Source organism: Monodon monoceros, unplaced genomic scaffold (genome assembly GCF_005190385.1).
Source record: "Monodon monoceros isolate NGI ecotype Baffin Bay Population unplaced genomic scaffold, NGI_Narwhal_1 Super_Scaffold_15, whole genome shotgun sequence".
Lineage (NCBI taxonomy): Eukaryota > Metazoa > Chordata > Mammalia > Artiodactyla > Monodontidae > Monodon > Monodon monoceros.
Window position 1 is genome coordinate 39,304,121 of NW_021703771.1, and position 26,399 is coordinate 39,330,519.

General features: G+C 38.9%; 1 protein-coding gene and 1 long non-coding RNA gene across 2 annotated transcripts in view; one reads left to right on the top strand and one right to left on the bottom strand.

The window, feature by feature from the left end:
- Window positions 1–8,990: 8,990 nt before the first annotated feature.
- Window positions 8,991–23,405, bottom strand: CD164 (CD164 molecule). Its single transcript, XM_029223739.1, has 6 exons — window positions 23,114–23,405; window positions 20,186–20,269; window positions 18,688–18,759; window positions 17,194–17,229; window positions 13,154–13,210; window positions 8,991–11,495 (listed from the first exon to the last, which is right to left on the bottom strand). Exons 1-6 carry the CDS (start codon window positions 23,295–23,297, stop codon window positions 11,329–11,331), a joined length of 600 nt encoding a protein of 199 aa, XP_029079572.1. The 5' UTR covers window positions 23,298–23,405; the 3' UTR covers window positions 8,991–11,328.
- Window positions 23,406–23,616: 211 nt separating this feature from the next.
- LOC114895991 overlaps window positions 23,617–26,399 on the top strand; it is a 41,317-nt gene continuing 38,534 nt past the window's right edge. The window contains exon 1 of the long non-coding RNA XR_003793694.1: window positions 23,617–24,719. This is a non-coding gene — a long non-coding RNA (uncharacterized LOC114895991). The remainder of the gene's footprint in view (window positions 24,720–26,399) is intronic.

Consider the following 26,399-nt stretch of genomic DNA (forward strand, 5'->3'; position numbering starts at 1 on the left):
TGCTTTTTGCTTTTCTTTTTTTGTTTTGCGGTATGTGGGCCTCTCACTGTTGTGGCCTCTCCCGTTGCGGACGCACGGGACTGGGGCAAGAACCCGTGTCCCCTGCATCAGCAGGCGGACTCTCAACCACTGCGCCACCAGGGAGGCCCTTGATTTGCATTTCTACAACCTAGGCCTTGCCTCTGGTCAATGAGCAACCTCTTAATATGGGTTCTAGAGTTACTGATTAGGTGAGAGAGCCAGGAGAGAGGGCATTGCTACCAGACAGTATTCACTAACAAGTGAAAAACCAGGACAGAGATTAATCCAAAGAAACTTCAAAGCACTTATTTCTATTTGTTTCACTTAAGAACACCGTTCTCTATTAACAGTCTTTTTTTTCTTCCTATAAATGGCAAGACACTCTTCAGACTTTTGTAAAGTCCTAATCCAAGTCTTTTTGTTCAGACAGGAAAATTTATCTTGGGTAAAGGAATAAATAAATAGATGAATGGAACAGAAGAGACCAGAGAAACATATTTACATACATAAATTTATATATGATATATGTAGCTTTTCAAATTAAGGAAAAGGTTGGGTCTATTTGAATTAGATTAAATCATCACCTTACACTATACACAATGAATGCCAAATGGATTAAATATCTACATGCACACACACACGCACAAACATACAAACTTATTTCTGAAATAGGACATAAAAAACAAAAGGAAGATTGATGACTTTGACATCAAAATTAAAACTTCAACATGATATGACCAGGTATGATACCACTTAACAGTTTATGACCTCTCAGCTCCAAATTCATCCTTCACTGTCTTCTATGAAATAATGAATCTGGACCCTGTAAACGTTTCTTCTTTGCCACCTGGCAAGATGTTAAGCTTTGTCAGGAGAGGGTGCTGGAGGGACCCTGGAGAAGGAAGAAGGGTTTCTCTTCCAAGTTCCGGGGTCCTCCTCTAGGCAGGCTCCTGCAGTATGCATGGCTTCTGCAGCACCAGGTTCCTGTAGCACACGCAGCTTCTGCGATGCCCAACTCCAGTGGTGCATGCAGTTCCCTGGTGGAGTGCCACTGGCATGGCTCCTCCTATGAAGGGGCTTCTCCTGCCCCAGCACCCCTTTGGATGCTTCACAGCCTCAGTGAACTTCTCTGCCATTCAGCCTTGGCCACACCCTCTCCCACGAGGTCTGGATGTCAGCCCAGGAGGGTAGTGGTGGCTCCCTGTATCTGATATTCCTATATTCTTTAGAGCTCTCTTTATTGCTTACCAGCCAATCCTCCCATTACTTCAATCCCTTGTTAAATAATTCTTTATATTAAACTTTCCCCGTTTGATCTCCATGTGATTTCTGTCACCTAAATGGCCCATGACCAATATAGAAATGATACCAGTAACGGAGTGGTCCTAGGAGACAGACCCACAAAGATGGGGTTTGGGGATTTGTTTGGTTACATCCTTGGGCTTGAACACAATGCCAAGCTCCTTGCTAAGGGGAAATGGAAGGCTGCGTGTAATCCTTTGCATGCAGTGGAATGACAATTAACCGAGCTACCACCTCTCGTAGACTGTGATGAAGTACCTGCTGAAGCACTACCTTGGGAACCTAAAGTGCTCCTACATTGACTCTCATGGCAGTAATGATGACCATAAAGACTGTGGTGTGGGATGGAGTTTCTTTAATGCACTTTAGCACTTAGGGAAGAAAATGACAAGCTCAGGTCCTTTGATTCCCAGCTCAAATCATGGCCCTGAGAAACAGAGAGCTTTGATAGTAGCCTTTTTAAATCTCTTATTTCTTGTAGTTAGAAGGATAATACTGCTAAAAGTCAAGCACAAATTTTAATTGTGCAAAATGCTAAATTACAAAGATAGTTGAATTTACAATCTTGTTGTTTCTCACTGCTGTTGAAATGGGCTCTCTCATTTCAGTGGTGATGATGCACTTCCAGAGTAGCAGAAGCCAACTGCCAAGACAAGGTGGGACATCTATCATAAAGGGCAGCAGGGACATGTGAGTAGTCAAAATGCCTTGGCACACAGAGATCTTTGGTGGTTGATGCACCTCCATGAATGAAATCCTATGGGCAGCCAACTATTGATAGAATATTGCTTGATCTACACAGGAAAAACTCTGGTAGCCAAAACCTGACTTGAATAGGCACAATGAAGATTTACAGCCTCTCATCCAGATTCCAGACCTAAGTCAATTCACAGACCAGGGCCCCTTAACTACAGGAGGATAGATCCCCTTGAAGGTACATACCATAAATCTTCCTCCGTTTTCCTAGGTATCTATAATTATTTGCTAGGGTGACTGTTCATGAGAGGAAAAAAAGAAATCTAGACCATTTGGCATTTACTAGGTACTACCTCTAAATTAATTCTAATTCCTGGGAGCCCAAAACACCACTATGGCTCACCAGTCAAAATGAAGGCTTACAGTGAGGTGATAGCTTAGCTCAGGTCCAAATTACAGTAGACCCAGTTGGTCCAGTGTGGTTATTTCCCTACTTCCTGAATGTATATAATTGGAATAGACATAATTAGCAACTGAAAGGATTCCAATATTATTCTCTGACCCATTAGTTAAAGGCTCATTATGGTAGGAAGGGATAATGAAAAGCCCCTGGAACTTCCCCTTTCTATCAAGAAACTAGAAGCAATAACTCTGGGGAAATTGCAGAGATTAATGCCATCATCAAAGACTTGAAAGTGAGGGTGGTGATACCTTTAACATCACCACTTAACACACCACTGTGGCCTGTGCAGAAAACAGATGGATCTTAGAAAATGACTAGGGACTACCAGGTTCACACCTTAACCAAGTAGTGATTCCAATTGCAGCTGCTATCCCAGATGCAGTATCTTTACTGGAGCAAATGAGTATGCCCTTGGCACTTGTTATGCTGTTATAATGCCCTTTGCTCCATATCAAATTGCAAGGAACACAAGAGGCAGTTTGCTTTTACCTGGAAGGGTCACAATATACCTTCAAATTCTTGCCTCAAGCCTTCATCAGTTCTCCTGCTCTGTCATGATATAGTTCATAGAGACCTAGAGCATCATGATATTCCACAAACATCACACTGATCCACTACATTGACAAAATTATGCTGACTGGATACGATGAGCAGGAAGTAGTAAGTACTTAGGTACCTTAGTAAGACTCGTAAGAACTAGAGGGTGAAAGATAAATCCTACAAAACGTAACTGCAACAAAGTTTCTGGGGGCTTAGAGCATGATGAACCCCCAAGATGAAAGACATATTGCTTCATCTCACAGTATGTTACCATGAAAAAAGAGGTACGATGCTAAGTAGGCCTTTTTGGATTTTAAAGGCAAACATATACTATATTTGAGTGTGCTACTTCAACCAACCTAGAGAGTCACCCGTAAGACTACCGATTTTGAGTAGGAAATCACTCACGAAGGCCCTGTTGTGAATTTGAGGTAAAGTATAAGCTGCTCTGCCATTTAGGTCGTATGATCCAACAGAGCCAATGATACTAAGTGTCCAGGCATATAGGGACACAGCATGGAGCTTCTGTCAAGCACCAGTAGGAGAATCACAGGGCAGACCCCTAGGATTTTGGAGCAAATCTTTGCCCTCTTCTGAAGATAACTATTCTCCTTTTGCACCTTGGTAGAGACTGAATGTCTAACCAAGGGAGATTAGGTGATCATATAGCCTGAGCTTCCCATCATGATTTGGGTGTTGTAGGACCCACTTAGTCATAAACTTGAGCATGCACAGCAGCAATCAATGGAAATGGTATACAATAGACTTAGCTTGCTTGAGCTGGTCTGCAACATAAAAAGTGTCCTTGAACACGTGGCTCAGACTGAGTATCAACTCAATCCATACCTCTGACCTGAGGTGCTCTAACAACTAGCTGGCCAAAAAAGAAAAAACAAAACAAAACAAAATCAAGCCTGCTTTATAGATAGGTCTGCATATTGTTGGTTCCACCCAAAAGTGGACATCTGCAGCACCAGGGGTGGACCTGAAGGACAATGGTGAAATAAAATCCTCCCTGTGAGCAGAAGTCTGAGAGTACATTTGGTTGTCCACTATGTCTGAATGAGAGATGACCACAGCTACAGATCTATACTGATTCATGGGCTGATGGTTTGGCTATCCAAGGACTAGGAGGAAACAGGATTGAAAGTCTGGTGATAAGGAATTCTGGGAAGAGGTATGTGGATGGACCTGGGAATGGTCACACACTGTGAAGATATTTGTGTCCCATGTCAATGTCCAGTAAAGGTCATCCACAGCAGAGGAGGCTCTTATTAATCCAGTGGGCAAAAAATAATGTACTCCATGGGTGTCAGTCAACCTCATTCCCCAGCTACCCTAGTGCTTGCTCACTGTGCCCATGAACAATATAGCATTGGTGGCAGGGCCAGAGGCTTTGAATGGGCTCAACAACATAGACGTCCCCTTCCTAAGGCTGGCATGCACTACTGACAAGTGCCTAATCTGTCAAGAGCTGAGACCGATACTAAGGCCACAGTACGGCACCGATCCCATGGGTGATAGTCATCCACCTGGTGGCAGTTTGATTACATTGGACCCCTTCTATCATAGATGGGGCAGAGATTCAACTTCACTAAAATAGACATGGATTCTGGACATGGATTGCCTTCCTGTCCATAATGCTTCTTTCAGCATTACCACCTGACCCATGTCATGTACTCACAGAATGCCTTACCCACCATCATGGCATTTCCTATAGCATTTCTTTTAACCAAGGAAACAATTTCACAATAAAGGAAATGCTGCAGTGAGCTCATGAAATTAACATACCCCAACACTCAGAAGTGGCTGGTCTAACTGAAAGGTGGAACAGCTCAGAGTATTCGTGTGCAACAGTTGGGAGACACCACCCTGCAAGGATGGAATTCTGTCTTAAAGGTAGCATCTCGCTTGAGATGGAGTATATGGGTCCAAGATCAAGGGGTGGCACCTCTCACGATTATACTTCTCATCCCAGCAACCTCGAACTGTGCTGGTTTGGAGGTCTTAGTTTCCAAGGGATGCTTCAACTAGGGACACAACAATGGGCCTACTGATCTAAGATGAGACTGCCGCTTGGCCAGGATTCTTTTGCCGCTAAACCAATAGGCAGAAAAAGGTCTTACTACACTGGCTGGAATGATCAATTCTGATTACCAAAGGGAGGTTGTATTGCTGGTACATAATCGAGGCAAGGGCTATATCTGGAACACAGGGGATTCTCTGGGTACCTGAGAAACAGAAAAGGTTAATGAAAAATGACAGTGACCAAAACAGGTAGGACAATTAGAGGATTCAGAACCTTTGGTAATGAATATTTGAGTCACTCCACCAGGTGAAGAACCCTGACCAACTGAGGTTCTGACAAAGGGCAAAAGAAATATCGAATATATAGTGGAAGTTCATAAATTTAGAAACAAGGGCTTTGAATCTACCCCTTGTTGCCTGCTCCATCAATTATTATGGTGAAAATGGAGCTGGGCCATATGAATACTTTTTTGCTAGGTGGCATGTTTTGTCAGTAGAAGGTACTGGAGGAATTTCTCTTCCTGGTTCTAGGTAGACTCTTAACAGTGCCCAGCTCTAGCAGTGCATATAGCTTAGCAGTAGTGTCACCTTACCCTGCACCCCCTGTTGGATGACTTCACAGACTGCCACTGATGTAGTATCTCCTCATGGATAGTTTCCCTGGCACCATCGCCAAGGGATTTACAGCTGTCACAAGCTTCATCCCAAGAGCCATGGTTGTATCTTGATTTCTGGAATTCAGCCACAAGGAACATAGATAGTGGCTAGTCCCTAGATTTGCTATTTTCTGTATTCTTTAGAGTTCTCTTTACTGCTTTGCAGATTTTTATTTCTTAAAATATTACAGATAATATGCCCCATCACTCCAATCTACTCCTATAGTTAATACTTTTCTGTCAGATCTTCCTGTTCATATTATGTGGCTTCTGTCTCCTGCTGAAACAGACACCAAAATCAAAGACTTGAAAATAATGATTGAAGAAAGTCCACTGACCATGGGTTAGCACCCAGCATATTTTAAGATTAAAAAAATCTACAAAATGTTAAGATGATAGAAAAACAGGCAATTCACAGAGGAAGTACAAATTAATTATAGTAACCAAATAAATCATTCTACTTACTGGAATATTAAAATTTAACTTTGCCAATATCAAGTGGTAAGGATACAGAAAACATTCTGATATCTGCTGGTGGGGACTGGAAGGCAATCTCAGTGTGTTAAAAATTTTAAAGTGGAAACCCTGTGACGTAGGTGTCCACTTCTCCATGTTTACTCTAGAGAAATATTCATACATAAACAAGGTGACAGGTACAAAGATATTCTTTAGAAAACAGTAAAAACTACATATTACAAACAACCTAATTGTGCTTCAATAGGTAGATACTTACAATATTCACACTACATATACCAACAGAGAATTTAAGAATTTGGTATAGCTAATGAGTGGAAAAAAGTTGCAGGATAATGTTAAAATAAAAATTCACATCATATATTTTTTTAAGGGTACATTTAGTTATGTGTATATAAATTGCTGAGGGGAAGAGTTTAACACCAAACCAATTCTAGTAATTACCTCTGGAAAGTAGAGGAGGGCAAGGAAGGGGAAGGGGCTAGGGATGGTCAAAGCAGACTTCACCTGTAATAGTTCAAGAAAAAAAAAATGTATTTATTACTTAAATAATTAAAAATTAAGACTAAAGTCCTATCTCGAACTTTTTCTTCTGGCCAAGATGAAATAAGAGACTGGATATACCCTGAAACAAATGAAAAACTAGACAAAACACATTCAACAGTGGTTTTCAATACATTGGACTTTAGGCAAAGAAGGATAGTGATCCCTGAAGGAAAGAAAACGACCGACCCAGCTTACTGCCTTGAATTTCTAAGCCATGATGCAGGAAGGAAACAACCAGGCAGAGCTCAGTGGACTTCCTGAGTTGAGGAGATGGAGCTGAAAGTTAAGGGAGACGAAGGGAGACAGAGTTCCCAGGGCAGAGGACCAGGGAGGAGAAAACTACACAAAGTGGAACTCCAGAGATTTGCAGAGGGCACCCCTCCCCTCAAGTATTCAGCAGTGTACTGGTCAGCACATGTACATGAGGAAACTACCCAAGGCTGGGGAAAGGTTTAGAGGAAACAGTACCTGGAACGCACACAAGTCTAGGAATAGAGGCTGTTTCCACTAGCCCAGACCAGAAAGCCTCTTAATCCAGGAGGCACTACGTACACAGAACTGGGGAACAATTAGCCCTAGAACAAATGCTCTGGTCTCACCTAACAAAGCTTAAAAGCAAGACCTGAAAGGATCCAACTGTTTCCAAGTTGGATCCAACTGTTTTCATAGTTTTCAGCTATGTCCCAGAACAAAAATAACTGGCATCCAACAAGTTAAAATTTATGTCTGGCAATGCAATAAAAAATTACCAAGCCTACAAAGAAGTAGGAAAATATGACCCATAATGAGGGGAAAAAAAAAGTCAATGAACAGAAACTGACCCAGATGTTAAAAGCTGTTATATGTTCAAAAAGTAAAGATGGAACATGCAGAAACATGAAAAACACCCAAATTGAACTTTTAAAAGTGACGACACCTGAAATGAAAAACACACTGGGTAAGATTAAAAACAGATTAGACATAGCAGAAGTTGTTAGTGAATTTGAAGATGGTAATAATCTGACATGAAACAGAGAAAGATTTTTAAAAAACCTAAACAGTGCATGGGTAAACTGTAAGTCACCTTCTAGCAGCCTCTGTGTAATTAGAGTCCCCAACACAGAGAATGGAAAGAACAGAAAAAGATACCTGACGAAACAGCTGAAAGTTTTCCAGATGTGATGAAGAACCATAGATCCAAGAAACTCAACAAACCTCAACCACAAGAAACAAAACTACAGCATAGCACATCACAATCAAAATGCTCAAAATGAGTGATAAGGAGAAAAATCTTTAAAGAGGAAAAAAAAAAAACATGTACTGAGGAACAAAAGATAAAGATGAGATTTCTCATAGGACACGATGCATGTGAGAAGATGTTAGATCAACATCATTAAAGGGCTAAAAGCAAAAATGTCAACCTAGAATTCTATATCCAATGAAAACGTCTTTCAAAAACGAAAGCAGACACACAAAAACTGGAAGAATTCATCAACAATACCTGTACCATCAAAACTAGAGAAGTTCAAGGTTAAAGGACATCCTTTAGGCAGAAGGTAGATAACACCAGCAACAGGTTATCTACACAAATTAAGGAAGAGCACAGGGATGGTAACTACATGGGGAAATACACAGGACTTTTCATTATCATAAAAAAAAAAAAGAAAAAAAACCTATTGTGAACACCATTCTTATCAAAATAACAATTTGTCTCTAGCAATGTTTTGGGGAGCCTTCAATACACTCTTCTGGATTTTAAGGCTGATAGGTGAGTATTTATTCTCTCTTCTTAGTCCAAGTTCTGTGATTTAATATAGAATATAATGTTGCCCCAAACATGGGCCTAAAGAACCAGATTTCACATCCCAGCATGTGGCTTTGTCCTAGATTTTTATACCAAAGACTCTGAACAGAAACCCAATTTTACTTTATATGCAATCTGAATAAGGCAGAAAGTCACAAACAAGCTTTCAGATATCTAACAACAGATGGTATTCTGATAAATACTTGCTTAACTAGCACGTAAGTAGATGATTTCTAATGATTTGAGCAAGATCAACTTGCATGTCAATCCCACAGGCATACCAAGTCCTCCCTCCAACTATCATTTCTAAGGCTCTGTTCTCCACTGATGAATATGTCCCTTAGTTACCATCTGCTAGTCTTCAGGAGCAATGAAAAGCTGAGGAGACAAGCCATCCCCCAACAGACTAAGGTAAACGCACTAGCATTAAACTTCGTAATCAAAATATAAAAACATACTTTAGTTAATAAAAAAGAGCAGATTAACCCAACAAACATGTAGATTTATTTAAAATCAGTTTGGTACATGATACAGATTGGTTTTGCAGTTTTTAATGAACTGAAATAGAAATTTCTAAATACAGCAGTGTCTGTGCAAGAAGTATCTGTAAGGTAAAATAAGGGATTTTAATAGAACTACAATCTGCATGAACAAATCAGATGAAAAATCTGAAAAGGTTTCTATATACCTTCTGGATTAAAAAGAACCCAAAAATTATTAATGGCTCAAGATACTAAACTGCTAAAGGAAGAGGGGAAAAGCCTGTGAGTTCTGTTGTAAGAGCTCTTTTTGTAAAATCTAATTCCATATTATGATTCTGTTAGAGCAGTATTCAAAATTACAGAAGATGAGAGGCTTCATCAGCTACATTTTCACAAAAGTAGCTATAGTGTTAACATTAATGTGTGGCAAGGTATTCCTATCTAGGTAAAGGACAATTATACCATTGTAGCTAATTTTTACCGCTTTGGGAGAATGGAAATTCTGTATGTTTTCAACTGAATCTTGTATCTTAAAGCACTCACTAAAAACTAATAGCCATGGCACCATAATAAAATTTTTTGTGAGGTACCTAAAATATTACTACTGAGGGAAACAAAAATGTGAGGTAAGCCTACCTTTCCCCAAAAACCTTTGAAGCCAGAGATTTTAAACAATTAAGGCACTTGAAAACATTAGGTATGTGTACCAATGTGCAAGTAAAACAAACTTTAGCTGTACCAGCAAGTAAAGAAGAAACAGTAAATCTTCATTTTAAGAACCTTTAATTATCTAAATGTAAGGAATTTTGGCTTATGAAATGGACCAAAGCAACTTGTCATTTCTTACTATAAAATATTGAAAATCAAGTGCTAAACACAGCCACTATAGGCTAAAGAAACTAAAACAAAAAACCTTAATGACCTAGAAAAGCAAAAGCTCATTTTAAACTGATTTAAGCCTCTGAACTAATCCAATGTGTCAAAGGCAGGGAAGAAGTATCCCTCTAAACCTGAAAAAACTAGTGCTTCATAAGGAAGCTAAAGAAATAAAAGTATGCATGCTTATACTACAGCAATTGAAATTGAGAAGAAGAAAAGGATGGAAAAGGAGAAAAAAAGTACAACCTGTTTATCCAGGGCAATCATCATTAAAAATCTACAGTAATCTGATCAACTAAAATTTTTCATGAAATTACACTGCTCACGTTTGCTGTCTCAAAACTTAAAATGATTGTCTCATTTAAAGAGTTAATAAGTGATTCTAAAACAACTTCTTTCTTTCTTGCCTTACAGAAGTTACTTTTCCAGAAAGCTTTGTGGAAATCCTTTCAAGGTACAACAGTGTTAGGATAATTTTTTGAAGTACAAAGGAAAATATAATTAAATCAACTTTATCTCTATATTTTTTAACAGCCATAAGCAAAACGTTGGGAGATTCAATAGATGAAGGCTTTTGACTTTGTATAACATCCTTTAAATTACTCAGGCTTGAAATAAAGTAGGTAAGTTTTCAATTAAGTACTAACAGTATGGTATCTAAAAGCAGGTTTACTACTGCTCACATCAACAGTTACATCCTCAGACCAACCTTTCCCTTCATTAATGTGAAAGAACAAATCACCAACATTTTAAGTTACAGTCTACCTTTCAGACTGTCTTTTAAGGCACTGTTCTTTATTTTCTCAATGATATAAGGTGCTTTACAAGTATGAACAATAACCTGCTACACTTTAATGTTTTGTATCCTTTCCATTCATTTCTTTAAATCTGGAATGTAATTCCCTGTGTGGCATCTTTTTTCTAATGTAGAAAAAATAACTTATCAAGCACAAAATTTTACTCTAAGGATATTAAATTTATAAATTTATTCCACTTTTGCAACGATAGCCCCAAATCCACCTGATTGATGCTCATTTGGCACATTCTTCTCAATTCTGGTCACTAAACTACATCCTGAGTTAGGATGAAAAAATGCAGCTTTCAGGCTTTAAAATAACTACATTTAAATTGCCAAGAGTCATGAGGTTGTCTGCGCAGGACAATGTTTTCCATCACTTACAGAGTTACATTTGGCATGTCAAGAAGAGAGAACATAATCCCACAGCAGCAGCCATTTAAAATAAAAGAAGACAGCCACAAGGATTCATGCAGAATATTTTACATATTCCCGTTGAGCAAATAGATTTCACTGATTTTTCTTCAAGGGCGATGCTCCTATATGCATCCTTTGAAAACTTAAAGATCCTAGAATAGCGTCTTCCATGTGGGACATCTTGAAAGATAATATTTTGGTTTCAGTGAGTTACACACCAGTCCTTGTTAATTTAGCGGGTCTGTTTACAGAGTGTGGTAGTTTCGTTCTTTAGATTTGCAAAATTTATAGAGAAAGAAAATTACAGCCTGCACACCCAAGACAAGGACAATTCCTCCAATGAAACTGGCTGCATCAAACGTAGACTTCCGCGCAGGTTGTGGAGTCGGAGTTAAAGTGGTATTAGTTGTACCTGTTAAATGAGATGAAAGAAATAACAACACTTAATAAGTCTCATGATCCTCTATGATAATTTTAAGACTCACGTGAGCTTCTTTTTTGCCATGTGTTAAATTCTATGAAGTATTTCCTCTCGTGTCAAGTCTTTACAGCTTCCTAATTGAGGAAGACGACCATTTACCAGTCCCGTTCTTCATTCTATCCAGCAACATCAAATGGTCAATGCTGCTATATAATTTCAAATATGAAAATGACAAAAATGACTCTCCTGGCACATTATGCCCTGGGAGCATGTCAAGCACTTTTAAAACCTGGTTTCTTCAGACTACATATTTTAGTTAATTGCTAGAGTAAATATTAATATTTGTGTTTAAAATTTATACAACTTTTGCATTTTACTAAATATATAAGGTAAATAAAAATTTGATTAGTTTTTCAAATTACAGAAGTAATCTTAATAATCTACAATTATAATCTTATAAATCTGCAATTTGTAATTCTAACAAGCAGAACTCACCATTAAAGACATTTAAATTTTACTCTGAAAATGTTATAATGAGAAAGTATTACCAAAGGAAATAAAGCACAAAAATTTAAATTCCTTTTCAGGCAGTAAAATGCTTCAACAAGAAACAAAACAAAAATTCCTTTCCAGAGACTAAAATGTTTCAAGTGGAGCACCATCCACTTTAACAAAAAGCAATTTCTTTCTTTTTTTAAAATTTTTGGCTGTGCCATGCGGCACACAGGATCTTAGTTCCCCGACCAAGGGATCCAACCCACGCCCCCTGCAGTGGAAGTGTGGACTCTTAACCACTGGACCACCAGGGAAGTCCCAACAATTTTATATTTAAAATAAAGTTTATTTTCTTAACTGGAATAGCAAATAAACACTGGTTCCTGTGGCTGTATAAGTTGGCCAGCTTTAAAATTAATTACAACTGTTCTGTATTTCTTCTTGTGAAGACAGAATGGCTTCGCTGCAATTTAGAGAAAGGTAGCACAAGAATGAAACCAAAAGGATCAAAAAAACCGTAAAATATTCATGAGAATCAAAACAGTATTATAAATATGGCTGGAGGGAAGGGTTCCTAACCTGTGTACCTACAGTGCCCTGTGGCATAACCTAAATATGATTTAGTTAATAACATGTCAAATCATTAATTAATAAAAAGTTAATTTTCACACACACTATCAAAGGTTATAAAGGAATATAAGAAATGGTAAGAAATATGAGGTGCACATTTGGTAGTGATCTTGGCTTTTTAGACCCTTCACAGCAAAAAGGATGGCTATACTACCTTCACTCAAATTGCCATGGTCTAATACAGCACACAACGAATCCCTAACAATAATCAGTATTTAATTTTTAAGTTATAAGAAATTAGATTTCACCTACAGGTTGTACTAAAAGGGTTTTGGAAAACCATTACCATTTAATTCTAACATGTCATGCCAAATGTGATTACACTTTAAAAATCCAGAAGAGGACTCTCAGCAAACCTATCATTATTGCTTTAACAGCCTACTATCTTGGTCCTCCAAATACAAGAGATGAATTTCAGTTCATAACTATTCATGAATAAAATTGGACAGTGATAGCAGAAATAGTAAAAGGCAACACAGCACACACATCCTACCTCACTGTTAGTTTAAAAAAACCTCAATTACCTGATGTAGTAGCTGTGGTGGAAGCTGTAGAAGGGGAAGGCGGAGTTGTGGTTTTAGCTGGAATGTAAACAAAATGTATTAAAATTTTAAATTTCTCAATTATCTAGCATCTTTTAGAAACACTACTACCACTTCAACATGCTTTCAAATTTTTTAGAGAATAAAGGCCAAATCTCAGTTAATGGTTCAATAACATATCTATGCATCCAAAATATTAGCTCTGAAGTGTATTTTAAAACATTAAGCAATCAAAAACTTCTATCTATGTTAACATCTATGTACATATCTAAGTATAAAAATTTAGGTATACACCTGGATAAAGTTGCAAAAAGACACACAGAAGGGCAAGAATTAGTATTTAGGTGAGGGAACTACAAGTTCTTTCCCAATAATCTTGCTTCCAAGACAAAAACTATTAACTTTAATAAGTCAGGTAAGAAACAAATACAATTCAGTCTATGTAAGTATCAAGATTTGCTTATCTTCTTCATTTCCAGGGCTTGGCAAACTTTTCTTAATGAGGCAGACAGTAAATATTTTAGACTTTGTGCACTGTGTAATGCACCAGCAGTCAAAGACAACAAGCAAATGAATGGACATGGCTGTGTTCCCAAAAATTTTATTTAAAAGAACAGGTGCCCTGGGGCCATAATTCCCCATCTAAATGATATTAAGAGCCCAAGGGTAAGCTCTCTCTACCATACTGCATGAGTGTCTCTAAAGAAACACACTCATGGGAAGAATCAGTTTGAATGTAAAAACATTTTAGGAACTAAAGCACTATACTGAGACTTCTGATAGTATCGATACTACTAATAGATATTAGTAAACGCTATGATATGTTCACACACATTTATTTGTACCCCTTTCTCTCTAACTGTAAGCACCGCGGTCCAGCTCTTGGTTGGACATTTAGGTCATCTTTAATTTCTGCATGCTATGAACATCTTACAGGGTAATATTTGATCTCATCTCTGATAGGACTGATTCTTATACAGAATTCCTAGATTAGAGGGTATGGTTATTTTAAGACTCATAATCCCTTCAAAGTTTTTGTTGCTTATACATTCTGTGAAACAAAAAATATACTTCATAAATTAAACATATATCAAATTCTTTTCAATCTTAAAATACTAATTTTGTCTGACAACATTAGGGGAAAAAATTTGCAAATTTGCTATTTGTTTCTCACTACCACCCTCTGAACATGGTAAAAGATATATATATATATTTTTTTTTATTTTGAAATCTGCACTGGTTTAAATCTCTGAAGCACTAGAAGCCTACTACATAATCAATGAAGGCAGAGCTATGAGGTTTAATTTTTGGGTATTTGTAAAAGTTGCCCTCACTTTTTAAAAAATAATTCACTTTTTGAAATAGGCAAAACATTTACATACTTTTACTTTTAACCAAAGTATTACACTGGTAAAATTTTCAAAATCAGGCACTACTTAGGGAATACCTTGTTGACCTACCCTATGTTCCTTTCATTTAAAAAAATAATTCATAGGTTATAAAAGCTGCTACTGGTGATAGAAAATTTAGAAAATACAGTAGAAGCATTTAAGTGACTCTATCATTCTGAGAAACATGTTACTTCCTGCTGGCCATTTTTCTAGACATGTATACAACAAAAAAATGAAATTGTACTGGAACTACTTAACAGTTTGTTTTCTACTTAATATATTTTCCACTGTATTTCTAATATAATTTAGTCATTCTACTGTAAGATATTATGTTACCTATAAATATTTTTATTTATGTTTATAATACTTACATTATTTGTACTGGTGTTAGACTATATAATTAACCTCACTGAAAGCCTGTCTACATAAATCAGATTCTCCTTGCATCGTTTCTTTAACAGTTCCTTTATTTCTCACTTGCTCTCTTCAGCAGCTAACATGGAAAGAGACCATGTAAAGGCTGCTCTTCAACCACTAATTACCACTCAATTGATGCATTTTCTGCAAGCAAGCCCTGACTTCCTTCCACTTCACAGAACCAAAGAGAGAAAACAAAAGACACTCAAGGAGATCACAGGAGAACCCAGTGTAGAGCAAGTAGAACTACATCAAGATTCATAAGGAAGAAATGAAAAGCAACCCACAATAGTTTTGGGGAAACTATTTCCTCCTCTGCCCCTCTCTGTTCATATCCTACCTTCTGGAAATCCATATTCTTTCAGTATCTCTGCTTTCATCAACTTTTAACACATCCTCCTTGTCAATGACTTCTGGTGGTTTTATCAGCACACCACTGTTTGCTCTCCAAAATACTTTCTGTAGAATTTGCAGATTTCCATGGAGTGACTACTCCCATTGTAGCCATTAATTCAAGCTGCCAACATAGTATCACTGAGGGTACAGGGGGGATAAGCTGTGCCAGCAGAAGCTGGTACAAGCTAGCTCAACACTGCCAAAGTCTTTCAAAATGAGTTCTTAGCCTTGTTACACCATTTGACTACTTTTTCCTCTGAAAAACTACACTTAAAACGCATACACACACAAACACAGGTTTTCTTAGGCACACGTCTCTGGGCTTACTTCTCTGCCCATCCCTACTCAGTTTCTTATCCAGTCCTCTTCCCACCTCTTAGACATTACTGTTCCCAAGAGCCTGGTCCTCAAGCCCTGTTCTCTCTCAAAGCTGCTCCAGTGGACTCTACCACTGCCTACAATGGTTAACTTATCTGTGCTGTGTAGCAGAGTTCTCCCATCACCTCAATCATCAAGTGCTTTCCTTTCTACTTCCTAAGCCAATTTGCATACATCTGCAACTCCTCCGCTATTAGTTCTCTAGAATTACTGCAATAGCATAGCTCATCTGTGTTCACTCTTGCCTCTTTCCACTCACCTCTCTACACAGTTAAAGTAAGTTATTTTATTAAAACGCAAATCTCATCATGCTTCAAACCCACCAGCAAAGTATACAATGGCACGTCCCAATCTGGCTCTTGACCTGTTGACTGTCCAGCTTAACTTGTTCTCGCCTTGTACTGGACACTCCAAATGCCAATTCCCTGACTTTATTATACTCTTTTACCTCTCCTTCACATGAACTAACCAGCCTGCTCCACTTGGGAAGTTCCCCTCGGATTTTACCAGTGTAATTTCAAGACTCAGTCAACATCTCCAGGAAGCTGTCACCACATATTACTCAACACACACACCTTCCTACAAATCCCCCAACACACTGTGCTTCCCGACCTTTCATAGTTCCTACAATAGACAAAATACTATCTTACTTGTGTTCCTATATCCCTATCTTCTAGCCTAGTACTTGTCCTGGAGAAGATGTTTTTTAATTATTTAGTCTTACTATCAAATTGGTAAAGATTTTTACAAGGAGATATTATTTAATTGCTGTTGAAGATGTGGTAAAAAACTTTCCAGTTGTTGATAGGAATGAAAAGCATATCTTTCTGGAAAGCAATCAGTATTAAGAGTCTTAAGATAATCATATCCTCTGACAGAGAATGCTGTTTGAATCAATCCTACCAGAGATGACAGCAAAAACTTTCCTATAAGATATTCACTGCATGAAGAATGAAAGATGATCTAACTATCCAACCAAGAGTAGATGGGTAAAGTGCATACAACAACGTGTGCAGTTAACAGGGAGAACAATTCAAACCTGCATGGCCATATCATCCAATTTCCTAATAAGTATATTTATTTAGATACACAAAGTCTGGAAGAACTGAAAACCTTTTGGTGTACCTATGGATGATGAGAATTAATTTCCTTTAGGCTTCTATATTTCCTTAGAGTTCCACAAAATGCACAAAAAGCTGTTTGCAGACTCAACATACAAAGCTATGGCAAATCTGCTCAAATTCAATGAACGTGAAACACTATAGTTATGTTTCACTGTCACAAATAGTACACGTTAATGTAATTACTGTAGTCCAAGACTACGTCCACTCATTTTTAAAATCATACTGATTTTTGGATATTTAATTACTAAAGTTATTCATCAAAAAAAGCTTAAAAACCTTCAAAGGAAGGGGAAAAGAGTCAATTATCTTGTATTACCTGTAGAATTGGTTGGCAATGGTGTGGCAGTGGGCACTATTTAAAAAAACAAACACACATGTAAGTCAAAGCTGTCTAAAATATCACAATCTGTAACACTATTTCCCAACCTGCAGTCATCTGAGTGCCACTTTCACAATGTTTTCATTTAAGTGCCACATATGGAGTAGATAGTTGCTCTGTCCCAATATTGGCCTTCCCTTCTTTAGAAATAGCACCAATTTTCAGTGACACCCTCCCATGCAAAGACATTTCTTAGCCTCCCCTGCAGCTACGTAGCCATGTGCAACTGCTAGGAAGTATCTGTAAGGTAGGGGTCTCTCACTTTCCCCTCCTCTTCCTGTTGGCAGGAAAACCATTTTGATGGCTGGAACATAAGCATTCACCTTGGAGAATAAGGTCAAAGCCATTTCTGAGGAATGACACAGTAAAAACCTAGAAGGAGCCTGGGTCTCCCTAATGGTTGTAGAGATGCCTCTCTAGCCCTCTAGCTGCACTGAAACCCAGATTTCCTTTACACGAGAGCCAAATTAATCTATCAATTAAACCATATTAATTTGGGGTTTTATGTCCTTGATAGCCAAAACTAATTCTAACTGATACATCGTCAAATGAGTAGAATTACTTATTCAGTTTTTCTTCAATGTATTTTAAAATTCTATACTTAATCTTACTTCTAAACAATATTATCATAAAATCACAGGTACACACACATTAAAATAAATATTAAAACTGTTTGTTCATTTACCACCTAAACCATATTATGGACTCTACGTTGGGTATAACTGATCTCATACTAATCAAAGTTTCAGTTACAAAGTTCAAGTTGGGGTGGGGGGAGGCGAGAGGAATGGGGAAACCCCTACCAAAATTAAACAGTTACAGGTAGTCTTTCAAGGTTACTGACACACTCCAGAAAAATCTTTTATTCTATTTATTATCTACACACCAAATTAGGAGTCTGACTTTCCAATTAATTTATAATCTTGTTAGAAAAATCAGTTTTCATCTAGGAATTTTTAAAAACTATTTCCTGGGCAGAGTAAAGGTTAAATAACCAAGTTCCCCAAACCAAAGTACAGAAAATGGAGGAATACAGAGAGGATTCATTTAACCATAGCACAAACTGATCCAGACTGTGATAATCACCAGTACCATAATCAAGAAAGTGCCAGAACAAGGTTGTCCAGGCCTGTAAAATGCAAATAAAGAGAGGGTGTAAAATACAGTGAGTATCTGGAAGAGTTAAAAAAAAACATACAGGAGATATCTGTACCTACAGCACCACAGTATGTACCAGCAAATGACTAAATCAAGCTTCAGAACACTGTCCTTTCAGCAATCAATATGAATATACTATTCAGATCCAAGTTTGTAATGAGATTAGAATTATGGAAATGCTTTAAACCAAATATTGAAATAAGGCTTCCTGAGGCAATGATCTTCCTTACCTCTTTGTAGCCACTTTTCCCAGACGCCAATGTGAATACTTACCAGTACAGAATTCGGTGCTGTTCACCACGTTGCAATCACTAACTGTTGAATTATCTGAACAGTAGCTTTTACCTGTTATTGGAAGGGGACGGGAAGAGCATCAATTATTCACATTATCTTTGACTTTGTTACTATGCTCCAGAGTTGCTTCCAAAAATCGAACTCAGGTATAAACTCTCTAGAAGTCCACAGATAAACAAAATACTTTGTTATTATCTTTTTCCCCTTGTTTTAGACATATTACACAGGATCTCTCCAAACATCCTTTTAAAATCCACATGAATATACTGAACAGATAAGTCAGAAACACGTATATCTCAGAATTGTGGTACTATACCAGGAAGGTTGCTAGAATCCACAAGAGGGCTGAGTCAGTAGGGAGAAGTCCTTAGAAACTAATAAAGGCTTAGTAAACATGAGAGGTGCCCCATAGCAGCAGTAGGATCTCTGTTCCAGATCTCTGCTTTAGTCTTCTACACTTTCTAAAACTACTTTCCTGGATGGGAAGACTTGTAACACCAGCAAGGGAAAGCCTTCCCCAACATATCCTACAGTAAGGTAGGCATTCAAATCTCCAAATCTTGCCAACTCTGCCATACAAGAGAGGAGGGGCACACTCTTAAATTCCATTTTATCACCTAAATAAAAGTGACCCTTATACAACAAAGAAGTTTATTTAATTCAAACTTAAGCTAATACCTTAATTTTGAAAGAGGCTTTTAAACTTTGTTACGGAGTGACATAATTTCCAGAACTCTTCAATTTTTCAATGAAGAATAAAAAGCTTAACATGTAGCTTTGGCTTTTTCTTTATATATAAAACAAAAAACCTGAGAAATTGTTTTACTGATAAGAAAAAAATGCAACCATCTTACTTAAGAAAACAGAATAATTTATGCTGTAATCCGGTGGTTCTAACAAAAACCTTATTGGCATTTCAAACTATCTCCATCTAGCTCTTTATCCCTCAATCAAATTAAAGACAACTTTAAAACTTAACAATAGCACAAAAAAAGTCACTCTTTTCCCACCTCATTCTCCCATATCTAAGTATCCAACAATGCTTCGTAAGGTCTCTTTATAGTTCATCTAGTAGGACATCTACAGAAGATAAATGCCTCAGACATTTTACTGGGGAACAGTTTTCAGGGGAAAATCCCACAGCTTTCTCTCACAGCTAATTTCAGTGTACTAGTACACTTAACCTAACCACAAAGGTCTAAAATTTCTCTTCCTTTTAAAGCTATCGAGCCTTAATTATCAAGTCTAAGAAATTAAAGGGGGGAGCATGGGAGACAACAAAAGATTTTAGGGAGAATATTAAGCAATTGGTTAAAGTTTAAAGGAAAAGTATTTGATTTGCAAAATAGGTAATGCACACCATCCCAAATGTTTTACATAAGTTTCAAGTGTTCAAGAATACCTTGCAGTATTTTTTAAATGTTAGAACAAAACAATACTGAACTCTCAAAATTAAAGCAATCCCAAAGTTTCTTACCTTTACACTCTATCCAAAAGCAGGTAGTGTTAGCAGCATTAGGATCAAAACAGGAAACACAGTTGTTGCGGCTTTCACAGATTTCTGGGGGTAGGAGTGGGGGTTAAAATGTATAAAATCAATTAATTGGTATCTTATTTTGAGTTTGTACTAGTTACCATTTTTAAACAACAGCAAGTATTACATACAGTACCAGACTTACTATTTCAAGAAAATGGCAAAACTGTATAACCCATCCACAGATGAATGGATAAATATGTGTTATACACATACAAGGGAATACTATTCAGCCATTAAAAAAAAAGAAATCCTGTTATACACTACAACATGGATGAACCTTGAGGACACTATGCTAAGTGAAAATAGCCAGTCACAGAAGAACAAATACTGCATGATTCCACTTATATAAAGTATCTAAAATGGTCAAAGTCTGAAGCAGAAAGTAAAATGGTGGTTGCCAGGAGCTGGGAGAGGGGAAATGGAGGTTTGCTGTTCAATGAGTATAAAGCTTCAAGGAAGATGAAAAATTCTGGAGATCTTCTGTGCTTATAGTTAATACCGTACAGTACACTTAAAAATCTATTAAGAGGGTAGATCTTACGTGTTCTTTTAAAACCACACACAGGAAAAAAAAACATTATGAAGTGGCTTACTAAAAAATTCCTATCATTATAAAAAACTTATGAAGCCAGAAGTCAACTCAAGAGAAAGGGGGGAAAAAGCACAAGCTAGTGGGAACGCTCAATATTTCTTGGTACCTATCTAAACAACCCCTTTTTGCACAGCAACTATTTCAGACACTCAGAGTTTCCTGAGTGTTCCTTAAAAAAGAAAAATACTGGAAAAAAGGCTGTTGCGAGGCCAACACTACACACAAAGAAATCACTGCCCCAAAACATCAGATGTGAACTGGAATTTCTAATAGTAATAAAGATTTATTACAGGTTGAACCCAAGCTCCGATGATGCCTATCCTGAAAAATCTGAGATCGGTAATTCATAAATGGTCCACTCTTTCCGGGGTTTTCCATGACGGGAGGATAAGAGACAACACATCTGGAGGGGACTACAGTCACATAATTTAACAAGTTAGCAAGGTCTTTGTCAATAATTTAAGCCAAACGGCTCTGAGACAGGACATCAAAGGCAGCTAACTACAATTCAAAGTCTGGACAAACAAATGGACTATAGAGTTAGGCTCTATACATTTTCCTAGAAGCTAGATGCCTCCAAAAAACATTCTCATTTGCTTTCCCCGTGCCTAAAAAATAGTTCTGCACAAACACATTGCATTTCAATATTTATCAGAGATTGGGACATATACCGTACCCTTTGGGGAGTGGCAGGGAGTCACAAAGTAGAAATAAGTTCTTCAGAGGTTTGTATACACATGAAAAATGCTAGTTGTTTAAAATCTTCTGTGCTTGATGATGAATATTTGGGTAGCATAGTGTATGTTATTTACAATGAACTAAACTTGCTGCCTTTCAGGCTGCAGTTTATCCAACCACCACTTAACATAAAACACAAATCATCTCCTTTGCACTCATTTCAATTACACAAATGCAATTAACATATTTCCAAGCCTCTCTTTAAACACACAGACACCCCACCCCAACCCCCCCCGAAAAAAATTCTAGGAGGAAACTACCAAATAAGCAGAAAACAAATTCTGCTCTATCATCTTAGAAATAGTGCGGTTAGAATCTCCAGTATTGTACTGCAATTTCCTTTCTTCATTAAAAGATGTTTGAATTTTACCATTACATCTTTCTAAATTTAACAACATTAAGTTTACTATATATGTCATTAAACTCCTACAAAATACAAAAACTAGAGAAGATATTGTAAAACAACGTGATCGGCCTAAAAAAAAAAAAGGTAAAAATTCTTACACTTCAAGTCTTCGGTCTATATGCCAGTTACTCCTTACCCAATATTAACTAGGATAACCAATCACACTAGACTGCAAGTTTTAAATATCTAAGGTTCTTCACCTTAATTTAAAATTTATCTTCCCTCCTCTCGTGCGTGTTGTCACGGCATTGACAATTTCTGCTGTAAGATTCAGTGTATGCCTCAACCAGTCTCCAAATCGACTGCAGAGCTTAACAAAAGGTCCTGATCTAGTTTTAGAAGAACGACAAACCTGGGTTCCAATCTCAGCCTCACAATCTACTAAACACACGGTTCTGGCGGAGTTACTTTATCTCCATCCACCTCCTAGGTTTCTCCACTTATCTTCTAGTTTAGCCTAAAATACTAACAGATACATGCGAAGCACCGGGTACACGAATGGGTACTTTTTCTCCTTTACACACAGCACGGAGTGCAAAATTTTAATTAATTAAATGCTCAAGTCTCAAGTATATCCCATACCTATCCGCAAAACCGATGTAATTAAATCTCAAACGACTTATTTTTTCAGACCTAGGGCTGAGACACCAGCGAGCATTAGTTTGCAGCGTCTCTTTCCTTCTTTCGCCAAATTCGGGAGAAGCCTCCCTTCGAAAAGAAGACCTGGGTGGACAAACGACTAACCCCAGAGAGAGGGAGTTCGGTCTCATCGCCAACTTTGGAGGCGGTAGCCTCGCCCCATAATCAACCTCACTGCCGCCACCACGGAAGAAAGCCACGTCCCCTCTTCGGAGCCTGAAGTGAGGATGGAGATTACGAAGCACTTTTAAACAACACCTCCAGGCGGGCAGGACACTGTTGGGCCGGAAACAACCCAACGGCCCCAAGGCTCAGCCGCCCCTTCCCCCCGGGGCGATCCCCAACAGCGGCCACTTCGGCCCGTCCCCGGCCGGACTCGGACGGGCCGCCATGTTGCCGGACCGCGGCCCGCCCCGGCCCCGCGCGCACCACCGGCAGGGAGAGGGCCGGCGGGGGGGGGCGAGAGCAGAAAGCCCGTTGGGCCGGCGCCCACCTGGTGCTGGAGTGGTGACCGTCGGGAGGGTCGGCGGCAGCACCGGCGCTGTCGTGGTGGTGTTCGGTAGAACCGAGGGTGCAGTCGTGTTCGGGGCCAGGGTGGTGTTCTGAGCTGCGGTCATCACGCAAAGCGAGGCCAGGCAGCCAGCGGCCAAAAGCAGCGGGCGAAAGAGCCCCGACATCGCGTCCTCCGCGCTAGCCTTGGAGCAAAAGCTAAGACACCCAACGTTGCGCCCGTCCCTCCGTCCCCTGCGGCGCCGCCTCTCAGACCCCGCTCCCCCCGCGGGAGCGCGCCGGTGTCACGTGAGGGCGGCGTGCGGAGGCGGGGAGCCGGCGATACCAACTGGAATCCTACGGAAGGGGGAACAGAGGAATCGAGAGGAAACTGAGGGAAGATTTTCCCCAAAGCGACTGTACTAGCCAAGCGAAGAAACTGCCTAGACACAGGAAACTCTTATTTGCCCTCAGGTTGCCACACAGGGCGCGGCTGGGCTTTTCTCGTTCCTGTAATAGAGAAGGCTTCCCCCCGGCTTAGATGGAACAACCTACATGATGTGGCGACGGAGTCCTCGCGAACGACCAGCTTGGTCCCACGTGACCTCCGGGGCAGCACTTCCCAGACTTGAGACCCTCTGGGCGGAAGTTGTTTTCAGGCGTTTAGTTGAGAAAGAATTAAGTTTGTACTGTCCTCCTGCGTTCCCAACGTGCTTGCATAAGTATGCTTCGTAGGACCCGCGCTTTTTTCCTTGAAAGTCGATTTTGCTGGAATTCTGTAACCTTGTGCTGGGACACCCCAGGGAAACGGAGGCACCACGCGGTTAAGGAGTTTCTGCTCCGCCGCCCACGTAATGTGAGCGGCTGAAACACCGAAAGCGGTCTCCTGCCTTCCAGCCGGGAACGCACACTGTCTACTTCTGTCACGCTTTCCCACCCTGACTTATCTAAATCTGGCGATTTCAGCCAGCGGTAGCAGCAGCCAGTCTGTGCCACCGCTGTAGTCGAAGAATCAAACAAAGAAAGACGCTATGGGTTGGAAATCCATCTGGTCTGTTCCCACCCCCACTTTACAGATGAAGAAACCGAAACTTAAAAAGAGACTTGACCGTAAAGCACAATTGCTTGGCGTCAGGGCCGGTTTTCGAAATGCCTGTTAATATTCTGTCACTGCTCAGGCTTTTAGTAAGGGTGAGCGCCATCTGATGCCCAACTCACAAAAATATTCAGAAGTGCAGCCATGCTTTTATCAAATGGTAAAACTTAGGTTATAAAGGCTGTATTTAACGCTGTTTTCAGCTATTTGTATTTATCATCTAATTTTAATTACGTGCATTTAGTCTAATAAAATAACAACATCAGTTGCTTTTGAGATCTGCTTTTCTGTGGAAACCCCCAAAAAGAAGACTGCATAAGTGCTTTATCATTTTTTACCTAAACTTGAAGCCTTTCCTAACCCTAAAATCGAATCAGTGGGATGCTTCTGTACCCTCATGACTATGAATATTTGTTCCATCAACTACACTAGTTGGAGATTTGCTTGGATGTAAACAAGAAACTCGGCTTTTGACTGATCCAACCTATGGCCAGAAGCGTGAGAGTACAGACAAGTAAGTAAGTGAAGTCTCATTATCAGCCTTCAAACAAAGAAAGGTATTTCTTTTCTCAGGATACTTCTCACACGGTATTTATTTAGCACATAACCATCTGACACCAGACCAAATAGGCACGAGTCAACTTTTTTTTTTTAATATTTATTTATTCATTTGGTTGTGCCGCATCTTAGTGGTGGCTCGCGGTCTCCTTAGTTGTGGCATGCATACTCTTAGTTGTGGCATGTATGTGGGATCTAGTTCCCTGACCAGGGATTGAACCCCGGCCCCCTGCATTTGGAGCACAGAGTCTTAACTACTGCACCACCAGGGAAGTCCCTCATTGTAGTTTTGACTTGCATTTCTCTAATAATTAGCCATATTGAGCATCTTTTCATGTGCCTGTTGGCCATCTGTATGTCTTTTTTGGATAAATGTCTTGTTTAGATCTTCTGCCCATTTTTTGATACAGTTGTTTGTTTTTTTTGTTACTAAGTTCCATGAGCTGTTTATATATTTTGGAAATTAAGCCCTTGTCGGTTGCATCCTTTGCAAATATTTTCTCCCAGTCTGCAGGTTGTTTTTTCGTTTTGTTTATGGCTTCCTTTGCTGTGCAAAAGCTTTTACATTTGATTAGGTCCAATTTGCTTACTTTTGTCTTTATTTATTTTGCCTTGGGAGACTGACCTAAGAAAACGTTGCTACGATTTATGTCAGAAAATGTTCTGCCTATGTTCTCTTCTAGGAGTTTTATGTTGTCATGTCATATTTAAGTTAAGCCATTTTCATTTTATTTTTGTGTATGATGTAAGGGAGTGTTCTAACTTCACTGATTTACATGCGTATAATACAGTTTTAACATGTATTAAACCTTGTGTAATATTTAAATAACTTTCAACAAAACTAGAGAACGATTGTAATAAGTCAAATATTAACAGTGAGCTAAAACTGTGTATTCGTATTCTTACTGTTCACACTGTGATTAGGATTGGTGATAAAATACTAGATGCTCTCCACTTGGACTATGGTATTTCCTTGATAATTGTTCCAGGGTTTCATAGGGGAGCATTACACTTTAAAGCAGGTATTCTCAACCTTGGCTGAAAATAGGAACCACCCAGACGTTTTGAAAAATACTGATGCCTGGGTACTGATTTAATTCATCTGTAATAAAGTCAGGGCTTCAGGAGTTGTAAAAACTCCCCAGGTGTTTCTTGTCTGCAGCTTAGGTTGCAAACCACTGCTTTACCCTTGCTTCTCGAAGCCTGGTTCATGAACCAATACCATTCATACCACTTGAAAACTTGTTAGAAATGCAGGTCAGGCCTCACCTCAGACCTCCTGAATCACAATCTGCATTTTAACGAGATCCATATGTGCACCTATTAAAGTCTGAGAAGACTGCTTTACACTGTAACCTGTGGAGAACTATTCTCCTAAGTGGCCGCAATTCTTAGTGGTGAATCCTCTACAAAATTACATCAAGCAAGACATGTTGTGAAGTTTTTGTTTCTTTATTTGGGTTTTTGCTTGTTTTACAAAGGTATGTAAGGTTATGGTACAAGCAACACAAAACTACTGGATATGCAGGAGTCTTGGAGCCCAGCCTAGGTTCCCTTTAGGCTGGCACTTGAGACACATTTATTTTTATTTCTATACTGCTTTAAATCCTGGGCAGGCTAGAGCTTTTCCCATTAT

Bases quoted from the DNA above. Each gene is read 5' to 3' on its own strand.
- CD164 (XM_029223739.1), bottom strand. From the start codon at position 23,297: ATGTCGGGGCTCTTTCGCCCGCTGCTTTTGGCCGCTGGCTGCCTGGCC. The intron at 20,270-23,113 runs GTGGGCGCCGGC...TCCTACCCCCAG, and splicing joins GGTCACCACTCCAGCACCAG to AAATCTGTGAAAGCCGCAAC. The intron at 17,230-18,687 runs GTAAGTATTCAC...TTTTTTAAATAG, and splicing joins CAGCACCGAATTCTGTACTG to TGCCCACTGCCACACCATTG.